Source organism: Ovis canadensis, chromosome 4 (genome assembly GCF_042477335.2).
Source record: "Ovis canadensis isolate MfBH-ARS-UI-01 breed Bighorn chromosome 4, ARS-UI_OviCan_v2, whole genome shotgun sequence".
NCBI lineage: Eukaryota > Metazoa > Chordata > Mammalia > Artiodactyla > Bovidae > Ovis > Ovis canadensis.
The window spans coordinates 92,675,568-92,693,386 of record NC_091248.1 but is presented as its reverse complement, the minus strand read 5'-3'; the positions used below and the strand labels follow the sequence as shown (position 1 = coordinate 92,693,386).

At 42.4% G+C, this 17,819-nt stretch overlaps 1 protein-coding gene across 2 annotated transcripts in view; it reads left to right on the top strand.

The window, feature by feature from the left end:
- The window catches only part of HECW1 (HECT, C2 and WW domain containing E3 ubiquitin protein ligase 1), a 488,368-nt gene that overhangs the window by 275,206 nt on the left and 195,343 nt on the right, over positions 1–17,819 (top strand). Inside the window, exon 4 of one of the 2 annotated variants that reach the window (XM_069588229.1) lies at positions 2,451–2,545. In XM_069588229.1, the coding sequence (XP_069444330.1) occupies positions 2,451–2,545 (95 nt within the window). Of the gene's footprint in view, positions 1–2,450; positions 2,546–11,067; positions 11,236–17,819 lie in introns of those variants that run through there. The other variant, XM_069588230.1, reaches the window with a different exon arrangement.

The window sequence follows — 17,819 nt, the reverse complement described above, 5'->3', positions numbered from 1 at the left end:
TGTTTTTCTTTCTGGCTTACTTCACTCTGTATAATCAGCTCCAGTTTCGGAATGGGAGAAAATAATAGCAAATGAAGCAACTGACAAACAACTAATCTCAAAAATATACAAGCAACTTATGCAGCTCAATTCCAGAAAAATAAACGACCCAATCAAAAAATGGGCCAAAGAACTAAATAGACATTTCTCCAAAGAAGACATACGGATGGCTAACAAACACATGAAAAGATGCTCAACATCACTCATTATTAGAGAAATGCGAATCAAAACCACAATGAGGTACCACTTCACACCAGTCAGAATAGCTGCTATCCAAAAGTCTACAAGCAATAAATGCTGGCGAGGGTGTGGAGAAAAGGGAACCCTCCTACACTGTTGGTAGGAATGCAAACTAGTACAGCCACTATGGAGAACAGTGTGGAGATTCCTTAAAAAATTGCAAATAGAACTACCGTATGACCCAGCAATCCCACTGCTGGGCATACACACCGAGGAAACCAGAATTGAAAGAGACACGTGTACCCCAATGTTCATCGCAGCACTGTTTATAATAGCCAGGACATGGAAACAACCTAGATGTCCATCAGCAGATGAATGGATAAGAAAGCTGTGGTACATATACACAATGGAGTATTACTCAGCTGTTAAAAAGAATTCATTTGAATCAGTTCTGATGAGATGGATGAAACTGAGATGCTATTTTAAACTTACATTTAATTGATAATATTCAATGTTAACAGGGATTAAAGAGTTGATCAGAGTTACATTTTCTGGTGGAAGTATACAGTGCTTTGTAGAAAGCAATTTGGCCACAGAAAGGGAGAATTCTTAAATAGTCCTGTCTTCTAAAGAAGAATATTGCAATTCTCATATGCTTTATATGATATATTGAAAGAAACTTTTCTAGAAACCCCCAAATAACAATGGCAAACAACATAAATGTGATCTGCAAGGGAGGCTACAAAACGTTCTTTAGCTGGGCATTACTACCCAAAATAAAACTGAAATTTAATCATTAAGAATGAAAAGGAGAATGAGTGTTGGTAGATAAGTAGCAATTTTTGCTCCATTATCCTAGAGAACAAACTTGAACTTAAAAATAATTTTCAAAAAAGCATTAATTTTAAGGGAAAATCCTAAACTTCCAAGATGAGGAAAATATTTTCAAGTTGCAAATTGATTCAGATTCCATAGAACAAGGAATGTTGTCTACAAAGCTTTGAATTGATGGTTGATGTTCAATTGCTAAATCATGTCTGACTCCTTGAGACCTCATGGGCTGCTGCACACCAGGCTTCCCTGTCCTTTGCTATCTCCCAGAGTTTGCTCAAACTCATGTCCTTTGAGTGGGTGATGCCATCCAACTGTCTCATCCTTTGTCACCTCCTTCTCCTCTGGCCCTCAGTCTTTCCCAGCATCAGGGTCTTAGATGGTTGAATATGCTTTATTAACAATTTACTTTAAAAAGAGAAAGATGTTATTATATAAAGTTTTAAACATTCAAGTATGCAAAACACACTCCTAAAAGTGTTTTTTGTTTTTTGTTTTTACTTTACAACATGGAAGCAACCTCGACGTCCATCAGCAGATGAATGGATAAGAAAGCTGTGGTACATATACACAATGGAGTATTACTCAGCCATTAAAAAGTGTTTTTTATGCTTTGCTTCATTGTCCATATTTTCCATAATGAACATATTAAAATGAATGCTAAGAAAATGGTAGACATTATTTTTAAATACGTTATAATTGAAGACAAATTCCCAGACTTGAGAAACAAGAACTCAAATTGGGAGAGTCCTCATGTTGTTCCAGACAAAATTAATATAAGGGACTAAGACAAAGCCCAATAAATTTTTCAAATTTAAAGAGAAAAAAACCCTATTAACAGTAAATTGGGAAAAGCAGGTCACCTTCCAATGTACCTAACTCAAGCTGGCCGCAGATTTTGTCCTCTAAAAAACAAAATGCAAAAAAGATATAGTGTTTCCACATTATTATCTAGTCATCATCATCAGAAAATATGCCTCTCTTCTGTGTATTTCAATAATTTCTCAAAGTCTTCCTTCAAATTACCAAGATACTAATCACAATGAATTCAATAAGAGAAAATTATAGAAGAAACAGACTGGTAGTAATCACCAAATCACCTAAAATCTTAAAACTGAGGGTTTAAAAGCAATAGCTTCTAATGGGATGGGATGAATGCTGAGAAGTCTAAATGATAGATTTAACTTGGGTACAAAAACACTAAGACCAAAACAAATTTTGATGATGCACATTCAGAAAAAAGTTGGTCCATGAGGCCACAAGTGAAGCAAGGCTGTCAGGGGTGGCTGCTTGGGTGGGAGGAATTGGGTGGCAGTCCCTGGGGGTGTCCTCTCTGGCCCTGGCCTTTTCTTCCAGGGTGACACCCTACTTCTCAGTCCCATTTTATTTTTGTCTTTCAGCTGAAACTAAGATCTGCTTCAAATACTACCATGGAGTGAGTGGAGCCTTGCGAGCCACCACCCCCAGTGTCACCGTCAAAAACTCAGCAGCTCCTGTAAGTCCTGTGTCCTCCTCTTGTGTCCTCCTCTTAGAACTAAGTCTGGTGCTTCTTTACTTTGTTATTCTGTTATGTTTTAATGTATGTGTGCTGGGGGTGCGGAATCTCCACACAAATATGGAGATAAATTGGTAGATTCTGAATGTATCTATATTGACAGATATAATGATAGATTCAGACAGACAGAAACACATCTCAAAACGATGCAGTGAAATGAGATCCCAAATAAACTTATCAGAATGCATACATCCCACTTTTTGTTAGAGAAATGTCAGGCTTCATTAGATAACCAGATGTTTCTAATAGACTCACACGTAATTGGGCTTCTCAGGTGGCGTTAGTGGTAAAGAACCCACCTGCCAACAGAGGAGACATAAGAGATGCAGGTTCGATCCCTGGCTTGGGAAGGTCCCCTTGAGGAGGATGTGGCAGCACACTCCAGTATTCTTGCCTGGAGAATCCCATGGACAGAGGAGCCTGGCGGGCTGCAGTCGGTAGGGTCGTAAAGAGTCAGACACAACTGAAGTGATTTAGCACACACGCGTAATTGCAATGAATAAAAGTCTCTCTTAGGAACACAGTTTTTAAATTCCTTAACGTTAAATATTTAAATTACTGTATGTTTAAATTTTTTAGCCTTAAGGTAAATTTCTGGAATAGAATGTAAAGTTTTACACTGATTTTAGCCATAGAATTATAAAATGATAGGCCTAGAAAAGACTAGAATCTCTGGTCCTTTTCTTCTTTTCTTTATATAAATGAGGAAAGTGTAATTTCACCGAGGGATTTAAGTACTATACCTAGGGTCACACAGTTAGCTAGCTGCAGATTGGAGATTTAAATCACACTGTTTCCTACTTGGTGTGTCTGTTGAGTACTATGGTGATAAATGCTATCTTTTCCTAAATTACAGTCTGGTTTTTTATCTTTGTGTTGCTTCTTACCTTAGTTCTCAATTCATCAGATGAGGCTAACTGAAATCTTACAAATGGCATTCCTTTTCCTTTCATGTAAATTAAAAATGACGGACTAGGGAAAGTTGAACAGAAACCACTGAGGACTTTGTAAGTAGTGTATCACTTTTACTTACTAGTGTAAGTAAAAAAAGATTTGAGGGTTTGTTTTTTTTCCCCTATGTAAAAAGAAAGAGAGAGAAACTGAATGAGAAATGAAATAAGAATGATTAAGAAAGAACCTCAGCCCTAAAAGACACCATTTGCTGTTTCACAAATCATTTCTTCCATGTGCTAAAGATGATTGCATTGAGTCCTCAGTGGGGGCAGTAAGACAAACAGGCTTGGGCACCAGGAGCCTGTCTGCCTCCATCCTGACAGGTGAAGCAGAGCTGGACTTGGGCTGGGGCAGAAGGAGGCTGAGGGTGGGCAGGGCTTTCCAGGGCTTCCCATGAGGGAACACACAGCAGGCGGGGCAGGGAGAAGAGAAGGAGGGACCAGCTACACTGTTCACTGGCTCCATCATTTCTCCCTACACTCACCCTAGCTACTTATATGTGACGTCTGTCGCTTTATGGGGTGGGTCAGAACTCTTCAGTGTGATAATCTGAGGACATATCCCCAGAGTGGTGAGCCCAACTTCCAGGTCCATTTGTTAGGACCATCCCCCAGAGAGGGCAGCCGATTGTCCAGGCAGGAGGAACGACAGGATAGAAGCAGTGAAACCGGAGCTGAATATCGAGGTGGACAAAGCAAGACGGCTTTGAGCACACAACAGAGAAGGCAGAGGCTGAAGGCAGAGTCTAGCTGAGTCAGGAAGAGCCCTCCGGTCAGGCTTGGCCGGCTTTTGCCACAGCACAGCAAGTCAAGTGATGGGGCAACTTCTCCCAGATGCCTGAGTTCCTCAGCCAAGATGGGCCTCACCCAGGGATGGGACAGGCCTGCTGGTGCAAGGCTGGAATAGGACAGGGGAGCTCCACACCTTCTGCTCAGGTGGGCTGCTATGGATGTGTCCAACCCTGGGATTCCAGTGAAAACTTCTACTTCCGGGAAGTCCTTTTTGGAGGAAACTCTCTGGGGCATTTGGCTTCTCTGAACTCAGCCTACTGGGAACTCCAGTTTTAACCTACTCCTCAGTTCAGTTCAGTTCAGTCACTCAGTCATGTCCAACTCTTTGTGACCCGCATGAATTGCAGCACGCCAGGCCTCCCTGTCCATCACCATCTCCCGGAGTTCACTCAAACTCATGTCCATTGAGTCGGTGATGCCATCCAGCCATCTCATCCTCTGTCGTCCCCTTTTCCTCCTACCCCCAATCCCTCCCAACATCAGAGTCTTTTCCAATGAGTCAACTCTTCGCACAAGATGGCCAAAGTACTGGAGTTTCAGCTTTAGCATTATTCCTTCCAAAGAACATCTAGGACTGATCTCCTTCAGAATGGACTGGTTGGATTTCCTTGCAGTCCAAGGGACTCTCAAGAGTCTTCTCCAACACCACAGTTCAAAAGCATCAATTCTTCGGCACTCAGCTTTCTTCACAGTCCAACTCTCACATCCATACATGACCACTGGAAAAACCATAGCCTTGACTGGATGGACCTATGTCAGAAAAGTAATGTCCCTGCTTTTGAATATGCTACCTACATTGATTATAATTTTACTTCCAAATAGTAAGCGTCTTTTAATTTCATGGCTGCAGTCACCATCTGCAGTGATTTGGGAGCCCCTCAAAATAAAGTCTGACACTGTTTCCACTGTTTCCCCATGTATTTCCCATGAAGTGATGGGACCAGATGCCATGATCTTCATTTTCTGAATGTTGAGCTTTAAGCCAACTTTTCCTCTCTCCTCTTTTACTTTCATCAAGAGGCTTTTTAGTTCCTCTTCACCTTCTGCCATAAGGGTGGTATCATCTTGCATATCTGAGCTTATTAATATTTCTCCCGGCAATCTTGATTCCAGCTTGTACTTCTTCCAGCCCAGCGTTTCTCATGATGTACTCTGCATAGAAGTTAAATAAGCAAGGTGACAATATACAGCCTTGATGTACTCCTTTTTCTATTTGGAACCAGTCTGTTGTTCCATGTCCAGTTCTAACTGTTGCTTCCAGACCTGCATACAGGTTTCTCAAGAGGCTGGTCAGGTGGCCTGGTATTCCCATCTCTTGAAGAATTTTCCACAGTTTATTATGATCACACAGTCAAAGGCTTCGGCACAGTCAATAAAGCAGAAAAAGATGTTTTTCTGGTACTCTCTTGCTTTTTCCATGATCCAGCAGATGTTGGAAATTTGATCTCTGGTTCCTCTGCCTTTTCTAAAACCAGCTTGAACATTTGGAAATTCATGGTTCACATATTGCTGAAGCGTGGCTTGGAGAATTTTGAGCATTACTAGTGTGTGAGATGAGTGCAATTGTGCAGTAGTTTGAGCATTCTTTGGCATTGCCTTTCTTTGGGATTGGAATGAAAACTGACCTTTTCCTGGCCTATGGCCACTGCGGAGTTTTCCAAATGTGCTGGCATATTGAGTGCAGCACTTTCACAGCATCTCAGTATGCCAGCAAGTTTGGAAAACTCCGCAGTGGCCACAGGACTGGAAAAGGTCAGTTTTCATTCCAATCCCAAAGAAAGGCAATGCCAAATGCTCAGGATTTGAAATAGCTCGACTGGAATTCCATCACCTCCACTAGCTTTGTTCACAGTGATGCTTTCTAAGGCCCACTTGACTTCACATTCCAGGATGTCTCACTCTAGGTGAGTGATCACATCATCATGATTATCTTGGTCGTGAAGATCTTTTTTGTAGAGTTCTCCTGTGTATTCTTGCCACCTCTTCTTAATATCTTCTGCTTCTGTTAGGTCCAGACCATTTCTGTCCTTTATCGAGCCCATCTTTGCATGAAATGTCCCCTTGGTATCTCTAATTTTCTTGAAGAGATCTCTAGTCTTTCCCATTCTGTTGTTTTCCTCTATTTCTTTGCATTGATTGCTCAGGAAGGCTTTCTTATCTCTTCTTGCTATTCTTTGGAACTCTGCATTCAGATGATTATATCTTTCCTTTTCTCCTTTGCTTTTCACTTCTCTTCTTTTCACAGCTATTTGTAAGGCCTCCCCAGACAACCATTTTGCTTTCTTGCATTTCTTTTCCATGGAGATGGTCTGGATCCCTGTCTCCTGTACAATGTCACGAACCTCAGTCCATAGTTCATCAGGCACTCTATCAGATCTAGTCCCTTAAATCTATTTCTCACTTCTACTGTATAATCATAAGGGATTTTATTTCCCTTATAATCATACGGGATTTGAATGGTCTAGTGGTTTTCCCTACTTTCTTCAATTTAATTCTGAATTTGGCAATAAGGAGTTCATGATCTGAGCCACAGTCAGCTCCTGGTCTTGTTTTTGTTGACTGTATAGAGCTTCTCCATCTTTGGCTGCAAAGAATATAATCAGTCTGATTTCAGTGTTGACCATCTGGGGATGTCCATGTGTAGAGTCTTCTCTTGTGTTGTTGGAAGAGGGTGTTTGCTATGACCAGTGCGTTCTCTTGGCAAAACGCTATTAGCCTTTGCCCTGCTTCATTCTGTATTCCAAGGCCAAATTTGCCTGTTACCCCAGGTGTTTCTTGACTTCCTACTTTTGCATTCCAGTCCCCTATAATGAAAAGGACATCTTTTTTGGGTGTTAGTTCTAAAAGGCCTTGTGGGTCTTCGTAGAACCGTTCAACTTCAGCTTCTTCAGCATTACTGGTTGGGGCATAGACTTGGATTACCATGATATTGAATGGTTTGCCTTGGAAAGGAACAGAGATCATTCTGTCATTTTTGAGACTGCATCCAAGTACTGCATTTCAGACTCTTTTGTTGACCATGATGGCTAGACCGCAGCCTGGTCCTAACTCAGTGAAACTAAGCCATGCTGTGTGGGGCCACCCAAGACAGGCAGGTCATGGTGGAGAGTTCTGACAGAATGTGGTCCACTGGAGAAGGGAATGGAAAATCACTTCAGTATTCTTGCTTTGAGAACCCCATGAACTGTATGAAAAGGCAAAATGATAGGATACTGAAAGAGGAACTCCCCAGGTCAGTAATGCCCAATATGCTACTGGAGATCAGTGGAGAAATAACTCCAGAAAGAATGAAGGGATGGAGCCAAAGCAAAAACAATACCCTGTTGTGGATGTGACTGGTGATAGAAGCAAGGTCCAATGCTGTAAAGAGCAATATTGCATAGGAACCTGGAATGTTAGGTCCATGAATCAAGGCAAATTGGAAGTGGTCAAACAGGAGATGGCAAGAGTGAATGTTGACATTCTAGGAATCAGCAAACTAAAATGGACTGGAATGGGTGAATTTAACCTGTTTCTCAGACTAATGCAAAATGTGATATACATCATCAGAGAGGTATACAACCTAAGCCTAAAAAATACAAGGCGCCAGGTATCCGGAAAACTGCCTAAGATTACACTGAGGAAATGCCCTCTTTGAGGGCTTTTCAGAGACAAGGGCTTAGGTGTGACTACAGGAAACATCAGGTTGTTTGACCAGCAGGTTAAGGAGCTGGCCTGCTTCTGAGTCAGCACTGGCCCCACCACATTATTCCATGTGTGCCCCAGTGGCTTGTGTTTAAAATGCAGACATCTGGAAACACTCTGACATGTTACTGTTCTGTTATCGCCTCCAAGGTGACTTTCTTGTATAAATAAGTAGACACTTGGGTTGACACTTTAATGTACTTTCCATACACAACTCTTGTTTCTTTTCTTAATCCAAGAGCCTGACCTCCAAACCCATGTGGTGCCAGGAGTGGAGAGTAATCTTCCCACTGCCTCGTTAGTGATGAGTCTTATGGCAGAAGGGAGGATGCACTTTCCTGCCAGACAGCCTTTTAATGTGCAGTTGGGTTTTGTGATAGTTAAACTGCTGGTGGCCTTTATTATTGTGTACCATGGTGCATTCTTCAAAGGCGCTTTGCTTGTATTGTTCTAATTGATTCATGGCATATTGGTGAGACAGTTGGGAAGGGTCTTTTTGGTTAAGTGACCATTGGCTATGTGGTTGTGGAGATGAACTTAATCTAGCCTTTGCTTTCTGAACTCAGTTTAGTTTTTGAACTTTACCTTTGCATTTGGTCTGTGGACTTAAGGTCACTGTTTCTAAAGGGAAGTGCTATTCAGGTTTTCCGCAATCAGCTTGTCAATAAACTCTGAGTATCCATTTTTAAACTGAGGATTCCTGGTGCTGCCCTTATCTCTTATGAAGAGTTGTTTCTCTATGGCCATTCTATCATGTCCCAGTTTTGGCGGCTGGAAGTCCAAATCAAGGTGTTCAGAGGATTAGTTTCTTTGGATGCCTCTCCTCTTGGCTTGTAGACTACTGTCTTCTCATTGTGTACAAAAATGGCCTTTTCTCTATGTGCCTGAATCCTTGGCATCTCTTCTTGTTCTTATAAGGACACCAATCCTATTGGATCAGGACCCAACTCTAAAGACGTCATTTAACCTTAATTACCTCTCTAAAGGCATAGTTTCCAAATACAGGGAGTTCGGATTTAAACAAATGAATTTGGTGGGGGGACCCAAGTCAGTCCATAACAGAGACCCACTGTCTCCTTGGGCTGACTTGACAAAGTCTAACCCTGCCATCTGCTGCACAGTCCCTGTGCTCCAGCAATAATAGTCCATCTGTCTATCTGGTAACTGTGATCGTACACACACACACACACACACACACACACACACACACACACACACACACACTCGCTTCCCAGGTGGCTCTAGTGGTTAAAAAAAAAAAAAAAAACAGCTGCCAATGCAAGAGATATAAGAGATGCTGGTTCAGTCCCTGGTTCAGGAAGATCCCTGGGAGGAAGGCATGGCAACCCTCTCCAGTATTCTTGCCTGGAGAATCCCATGGACAGAGGAGCCTGGTGCAGGCTACAGTCCAGAGTGTCACAAAGAATCAGACACAACTGAAGCAGCTTAGCACACATGCAGGCATATACACATTTATGTATACATTCAGTTATATATATTGTTTTTCTTTACATGAACTTGATTGTTTCTATACAATCCAATAAACCAAATTTATACTCATCCATTGTAATACTAACCATGAAACGCTAGAGATTTTTAGAACTACAATGAAGACCAAAATAAGTATAAAAGGTATCACCATTTTTAACATTTAAAAAATACACAAATAGTATATCCTCCTTGGAAATACTTATAAACAAAGAGGAAAATATCACTTGTAATTCCACCACTCAAAACAGCCTCAGGAACTTGTCGAAAGGAAGGGCTTTTGATTGCCTCTGGCCTTGGAGCCAGCTTTTGGAGTAAGGTTAACAAGTGTCCTGGGGAGAGGGTGGCCAGCCAGCCCCTGGGCTCCATGGGCCTCAGAGCCAGTCTGCGGCTGTAAAAACGCTGCAGCTTTCACACACAAAGTGCCCGATAAATGGCTGTCAGGTTGACGAAAGTCTAGCCAAAACATTCTGGTTTTCAAATTCTAAGTGGCCTTTCCTTAAAAAGTTTCGGAGAAGGCAACGGCAACCCACTCCAGTATCCTTGCCTGGAAAATCCCAGGGACAGAGGAGCCTAGTGGGCTGCCGTCTATGGGGTCGCACAGTCGGACTTTTTTTTTTTTTTTAAACATTTCACTGAGGGATAAGAAATCTGAAATTATAAAGATGCTGACTCCAGATTTGCACCTTTCAACTCAAGTGTTCAACTCAACGGTCACACTCTGGGAAAAGCACTCCTTCAGGGAAAGAGTCTGAGACAAAGTAAGGAAATTAAATCTGACCCACGAGCAGAGTGAATGAAGGCAGTGTGTCGAGCACCAGTAGGTCAGAGATACCTGGGATTGGCAAGGAGGGTCCAGGTTCTCCCCTACTTCAAGCAGGAAAATAACCCCCAGCCCACACTGGTTGAGACGCTGGCCAGAAGGAGAAGCACAGCCCAGGTGGTCTCCTCCCCACACCCAGAGGGCTGCCTTCCATTACACTGGCCACTTTTCAGACATAATTAAAAGTTCCATGGTTATCCTGTACTACAAACTGACATCAAGGCTTTTGCCCTTCTTGGTCTATGCAGAAAGCAAAGTTCAGGTTGATTAACAGGCAGATTAACTCTACTCTTTTAATTTCTTTGGTTCAAAATGCACGATCTGCAAGACTGACCTGAGGAGCCGAGCCCTCAAATGTGCTTACTCCAAGGTTTGTTGCTCCCCTTGCCCCTCACAATAATTAATCTTGGGTCTAGTAGATCATTAGGTCTGACCCCTTCAACCATTTGAACTGAGCCCAGGATTTAAGGTTGCCCGTTGGGCTGCCTGGGGAGGGAGACACCCCACTTTTAGATTAGGATTCTTCTCCAGGGCTTTTTCACTAAGGAGTCCCAAAACACAGAAGCCAATCCTTGCATCTTAATCACAGAGATAAATCTTTTTTCTCCCTTGGAGTTTGCCTATGTTGCTCTTAACACAGGTAGCAGAAGCCCTTAAGTGAGTAAAGTCCTTAGGCATGTGAGGGTGTAAAGGCTCTGTCTGTGCTCAGCCAAGGGTAAGTCAGAATTATCAGGCAGCGCTAGGATTGAGAGCAGAGTCTGACCCTTAGAGTTTTCTTACACCTCCCCCAGGGCTGTGGACAGTTTCCCTGCCCACGTTCTTGACCACAACTAACTTTGACGAAAATGGCTGCTCTGTCAGAACCTAAAGAGGACTGCATTTCAGAGGAGGTTAGTGTAATCTTAGCACTAATACTTCAGTTTATGGGTTTAGGTATTTGTGCCCCCAAATAGATGCATGTGCACATAGCCACTACCGGGTTATTTTAAAGAACTCCCTGAGTTTCATGGGAACCTCTCTAATTTTTCAGCCAACTATATAGTTTGTGTGTGCTACACTTTCAAATGATTAAAAAAAAAAATCTTGCTTGCTTAAAATTGTCAACATTAACCTAATTTTTTTTCTTAATCCATCTGAAACTATTATTCTTTTTTCTTTCTAGACCCTTTCTAGCAACTTGTAAGTTTCTTTAATTGCCTTTTTCTAAAGGCTTAGCCGAAATGAGGTGATTTTGCTTTCTTAGGCATAGTGACTACTGGTAAGCAGAAATAAGGAGGTTTTCTCAACCAGGAGACTAACATTTCAAAGAGTTGTTTATAACCTGAAACAACCATGCGGTTTATGGATAGAGTTCTCTCAGATAACCTGCCTTGGGAAGATTCTGCATTGTGCACTGAGACATCCCAAATTTGTCTTTTTGAAACACTTTGAACTGAAAAGACAGGTATGGATAACCTCCATTCCAGATGTAGGACTTGGGGGTAATTGTTGCTTATTTGGAGGGAGGGATGCACATGCACAAATATGCTGTCCACTTCATTGAACATTAGTTCACTTTGTTGAACTAATAGGAGCAAGAAGTGATGACCACACTGAAATCAAACAAAACTGGATTCAAATCTGCTGTCTGACTTACTAGCTGTGGGCATTTGAAGGGCAGAAAAGGTGCTTTTTCAAGCCAGTAGCATACCCAACCCCAACAGTTATTTGACATTTTTCCCTTATTCCTTTGTACACTTAATCCTCACTCTTAAAATCTTTTCTTGAATAATGTAGGGAAAGAATGGAATAAAGTAATGGATAATACCATTTTCTCATATTTTTTCTTCTTACTTGGGCTGCGCAAATTAAAATGGGACTAACGCTTTTCTCATTCATTTAACAAGAGTTTGTTGCCAAATATTAGAGAAAATGCCCCACTGCTCTGTATTTCCTAAAAAGTAAAACAGAGATGCCAGGAAATAAATTTATACTCCTGACCATCAGAATTACTCATGTAGAATTAAGGTCCAGATGTGGTAGTTATGGGTCCTGAGTTTTGTCCTCTACAAGTTTAATCCTGAATAAAGGCATGAACAAAAATCAGTGACCACTGTTCTTATTATCCATAATTGTACTATAAAATGCAGCTAAGAGATAATTCTGTTGTATTTCTTGATGGCTTCCATATTCATGTTAAAGAGACAATCTATCCCACATTCAGGCCTCTCAGTTCCTATGGCCAACCTTCCTCAGCCATTGACTCCCACGGTTCTAGTCTGGGTCTTCCCAGCATGAGTGGTTGCATCACTTCCAAACTCTCAGATCCCAGTATACCACTCTTCAACCATCATCTCCCCACTTTGCAGCTCACTGGCCTGCCCCAAGTCTGTTGATCTTAACTACATGATCACACACATGTTTCACCTCCCTCTTTAGCCTTATCGCTGACCCATTCATCTCTTTGTCACTCTCACCTGGCAAAGTCCAGCCATGGTTAAACCCAATTTTGCCCACCCTTGTTCTAGGAAGTAAAAGAATTTTTATAACCGCAAATCTCAAGAGCCCTCTAGCACTCCCAAGGAGCACTCAACTTTTCCCACACTCAAAGAAGGCTATTTCATATTTTCTTCTTTTTCCTCAAATCTCTAGCACCTGTCCCCTCTCCACCATAATGACCTGCTTTCCTTTGCTGAGAAAATGGAGGCCATCAGACCCCAATCAGCTTGCTTTCACATGGCCCACTGAACTAGCCTGCCTGAACGTGGGCTCACAAGCTCTGTTCCTTCTCATTCCCACTGTCCTGGGTCAACTGTCAATTTATACATACGATCCTAGCTCATCTTGCCTTCTAAGAAACCCTGATCCTGAGATTGGTATCTGTCTCCTGCATAGTCAATTCTCCTCTCTGTTGGAACTTTCTCAGCTTATCACATAATGTTTCTGCTCAAAATTGGCTTTGCTGTTCAACATTCTTTCCATAACCTTCCAGTCCTAGGTGGCCTGCCCCCGCCTACTGCTGCCCACTCCTTTTCCAGGTATTTCTAGTATCACTGGTTGTCTTGAGTTCAGCAAGCCAGTCTGCTCTTGGGGCCTTTGCTCTTCATGTGAGGAACATTTCCCCCAGATACTGAAATGGCTTACTGCATCTTTTCATTTAGGATTTTTCTCAACATCACCTTCTCAGCGGTCTCTGTAAGCACGCAATGTAAAAGAGTCTCCACACACGTACAGACACTCTCCAGGCTCCATCATGCTTTGTTTTCACTCATGGTGCTCATGGTGCAATTTCAGTGTGTTTGGTCCCCCTATTAAAGTATAACCTCTAAGATCAAGGATGCATTTGCCTGTCCTATTCAGAGCTGGTTCCCAGCATCAGCTAGAATAATACCTGGTATGTGGCAGGCCATCCATAAAACATTTGTACCCAATAGGTATGGTTTGAGGCCCTGGCTTGGCCTTTTAACTTGGTAGCCTTTAACTTCTCTGAGGGAGACTCCATTTCTGAATCTACAGCAGTATAGAGGGATGATAAAAATAGAATCTATTTCATTGGACTGTTAAAAGGTTGTCTGAGGATGAGATGAAGTGATGCCAGGGATGTTCTCAGCACTGGCCCAGCATGTAGTGAGGATACAGTAAGAATTGATTGGTATTATGAGTCTCATGAGCAGATCCTGTTTCTCTGTGGGTCTCCTCCAGCTCTCTGGTTACAAAAATACATAGATTTCAGTATCAGTATCATATAGAGAAGCTGAATGCATATTTAGACAATATACAGGAAAATTAAAAGTGTGAAAAATAATTAGTTAGTACCTATAAGAATGGGTTTAATCCCTTCATTCAGGGTATTTTAAGAGGAAATCACTGTCCCCTAAACAGTACCTATGGGATGGATGGAGAATAGTTCCAAATGGTGGCTGAACTGTGGATTGTAGTTTAATGAATATTTGTGAGAGAAGAACTAGACCAGAAGTACTTCAGTTTACTTCTTGTGCCCAAATGAGTCTGTTGCTTAGAGACATTGTCTTAGAAGATCACAGTGTAGGCAACCAGAGAGTGGGCCTGGGCTTCCCACACAGCCCCTGGAAAGGCAGAGAGGAGAGATAACATGTTCTTGATGCTGACCAGTATTTAATGAAAGAGTAAGAACTCTCCTCCAGATATGAGATAAAGGGAGGTACCCACTCATCACATCATCCAGCAAGTTGTAGGGAGGAGGAACCTCCACGATGTATCTAGGGGAGGGCAGCTGCTGCTGCCATGGGGGTATGAGGGCCCTGACGTGGCAGAGTACCTGGGCATCTGTGGACCTACGTGGGCTTTTCTTAGTTTTTCATGGAAGATGAGTATCTGTGTGCCATGTCATGGGACATCAGACATTGCCCTAGAGAGAGATACACATTTTGCTTAGAACCTAAACACATTTTTATATTTTAAAATACACCTTAGAAAGTCTAAAGCTAGTCATTGAGGAGATAGTTTGTATGAAAGTAAAATCAATTTATAGGCATCTTCTCAGGAGCATCATTCATTTTTCAAGGAGTAAATATTGTCGCAGTCTCACCACACACGCCTGTAGCTGAGCCATGCACATCCCTCCCCAACTGAGCCCTCACATTGCCTATCTGTTTAGTCAGAGGGAGTGGGTGGCTGCAAAGAGCTCTGTGCAAAATGCAGCCCTTGTCTTCCACTGATCAGACTGTCTGACCCAGATGGAAAGGCAGCTGACATACTTCCTATGATCTAATTTACCCAAAGCTTTTCAGTACATTATTTTTTTTTAATTGGAGGATAACTGCTTTACAATGTTATGTTGGTTTCTGCTGTACAACAATGTGAATCAGTCATAATTGTGCTTGTGTGTGCATATATATATATCCCCTCTGTCTCGCTTCTCTCTCCATCCACATCCCACCCCTCTAGGTCATCACAAATATCGTATATTAACACGTATATATGGAATCCAGAAAAATGGCACTGATGAACCTATTTACAGGGAAAAAATGGAGATGCAGATGTAGAGAATGCACTTGCGGACACAGCAGAGGAAGGGGAGGGGAGGATAAATTGAAAATGTGGTATTGACATATATACACTATCATGTGTAATACATTAATTTAATAGCTATTTTTAATAAGTAGAATTAAAGCAGGTTTTTTTTTTTTTTCCCTTCAACCACATAGCTTTAGATACAAAGACCAAACTCTTTGTCATTCTTCCATCCTTAGCTGGGCTTACTGGTAGTAAATGACAAAACCTAGGTCTGAAGGACAGTGATTTTGAGGAATTTAATAGTCTGTAAGAAAGTGATTCTAAATTCACAGTACAAAGAAAGAGATCAGCCAAAGGAACTCCTCTCTTTTCCTTAACAGCCTCTTCTAATCAGTCGCCAAGTTCTATCCCTTTCCTATCTCCTCTCCCCTCTGCCCTTCTAATCATGTTGTCAAAACTCTCATCGGCTCTCTCCAGATTAGTTCTCTGCCTCTGTCTTGTGCTTTCTAAATTCAGGCTTCTCAGCCTGGGGCCCACCGTGGATTTGATGACAAAAACTTGGCCTCTGTGCACCAGTGACAAATCCAATCTCAGAGACAGAGTTTTGGATGAAGTAGAAAAGATTAGCTTTATTGCTTTGCCAGGCAGAGAAGATCACAGCAGGCTCATGCCCCTCGAAAACGGTGTATTCCAACTGAGGAGGATTTAGTGAGGAGTTTTAGAGTAATAGTTCAAGGGTGGGGTTGCTGTTAAGATGTGCAGGGCCTGCACTCCTTTTACCTAGTACCAAGTAATCTCTTGATGAGCTTCTCTGGTTCCATTAGTCTGGCCTCAGGTAGTCTTTTCTAGAATGAAGAATGCTGACATCTTCCATTTGTTGAGGATTTTAATTCTGTAAAGAGCTCAAAGATCTTGTTATGAGTATCCCTTGAGGCAGAACCGGATCACGCTCTAAGGCTGCACTATTGTTTCATGCAGCCATGCATGAAATTGTTTCATGTTGTTTCATGAAACATGAAACAAGAATTCTTTCATGGCTGCATGAAACAATAGGGCTTCCCTAGTGGCTCAGCTGGTAAAGAATCCCCCTGCAATGTGGGAGACCTGGGTTCCATCCCTGGCTGCTCCTATTCCCTGCTGAGCCTCATAGCCATCAAAAATTAATTAAAATATCCCAAACATGACATGAGCTGGACGAAGCTCAAGCTGGAATCAAGATTGCCAGGAAAAATATCAATAACCTCAGATATGCAGGGACTGCCCTCATGGCTCAGCTGGTAAAGAATCCGCCTGCAATGTGGGAGACCTGGGCTTGATCCCTGGGTTGAGAAGATACCCTGGAGAAGGAAACAGCTACCCACTCCAGTATTCTGGCCTGGAGAATTCCATGGACTGTATAGTCCATGGGGTAGCAAAGAGTCGGACAGGACTGAGTGACTTTCACTTCACTTCACTTCATATATGCAGATAACACCACCCTTATGGCAGAAAGTGAAGGGGAACTAAAGAGCATTTTGATGAAGGTGAAAAAAGAAAGTGAAAAGCTAGCTTAAAACTCAACATTCAGAAAACTAAGATCATGGCAATCAGTCCCATTACTTCATGGCAAATAGATGGAGAAACAATGGAAACAGTGACAGACTATTTTCTTGGGCTTCAAAATCACTGCAGATGGTGACTGCAGCCATGAAATTAAAAAATGCTTGCTCCTTGGAAGAAGAGCTGTGACAAACCTAGACAACATATTAAAAAACAATCATTTTGCCGACAAAGGTCTGTCAAGTCAAAGCTATGATTTTTCCAGTAGTCACGTATGGATGTGAGAGTTGGACTATAAAAAAGGCTGAGCACTGAAGAACTGATGCTTTTTAAATGTGGTGCTGAGAAGACTCTTGAGAGTCCCCTACAGCAAGGAGATCAAACCAGTCCATCCTAAAGGAGACCATTCCTGGGTGTTCATTGGAAGGACTGATGTTGAAGCTGAAACTCCAATATTTTGGCCACCTGATGAGAAGAGCCGACTCATTGGAAAAGACCCTGAGGCTGGGAAAGATTGAGGACAGGAGGAGAAGGGGGTGACAGAGGATGAGATGGTTGGATGGATGGCATCATCGACTCAATGGACAAGAGTTTGAGCAAACTCCAAGAGATGGTGAAGGACAGAGAAGCCTGGTGTGCTGCAGTCCCTGGGGTCACAAAGAGTCAGACACGACTGAGCAATTGAACAACAATAAAACATGACAAAACCAGCCCACGTTTCTTATCCCCTGCTGAGCCTCATGGCCACCTCAAATTCTAGCTCCGGGATGTGGCAGGACTTGTGGCTCCCCAGACATCAAGGTGCTGCTCTTCTCCTTGCCTTTGCTGCTGCAGTTCCCTTTGCCTGTGGCATCCTCCCCATCCTCCCCATCCACCCGCCCCCATCCTTGCCTGCCTCATTTCCTCCTGTCCAGAGATATCCTGTTCAAAGGCCTTCAGCTTCCAGAGAAAGCCTTGGTCA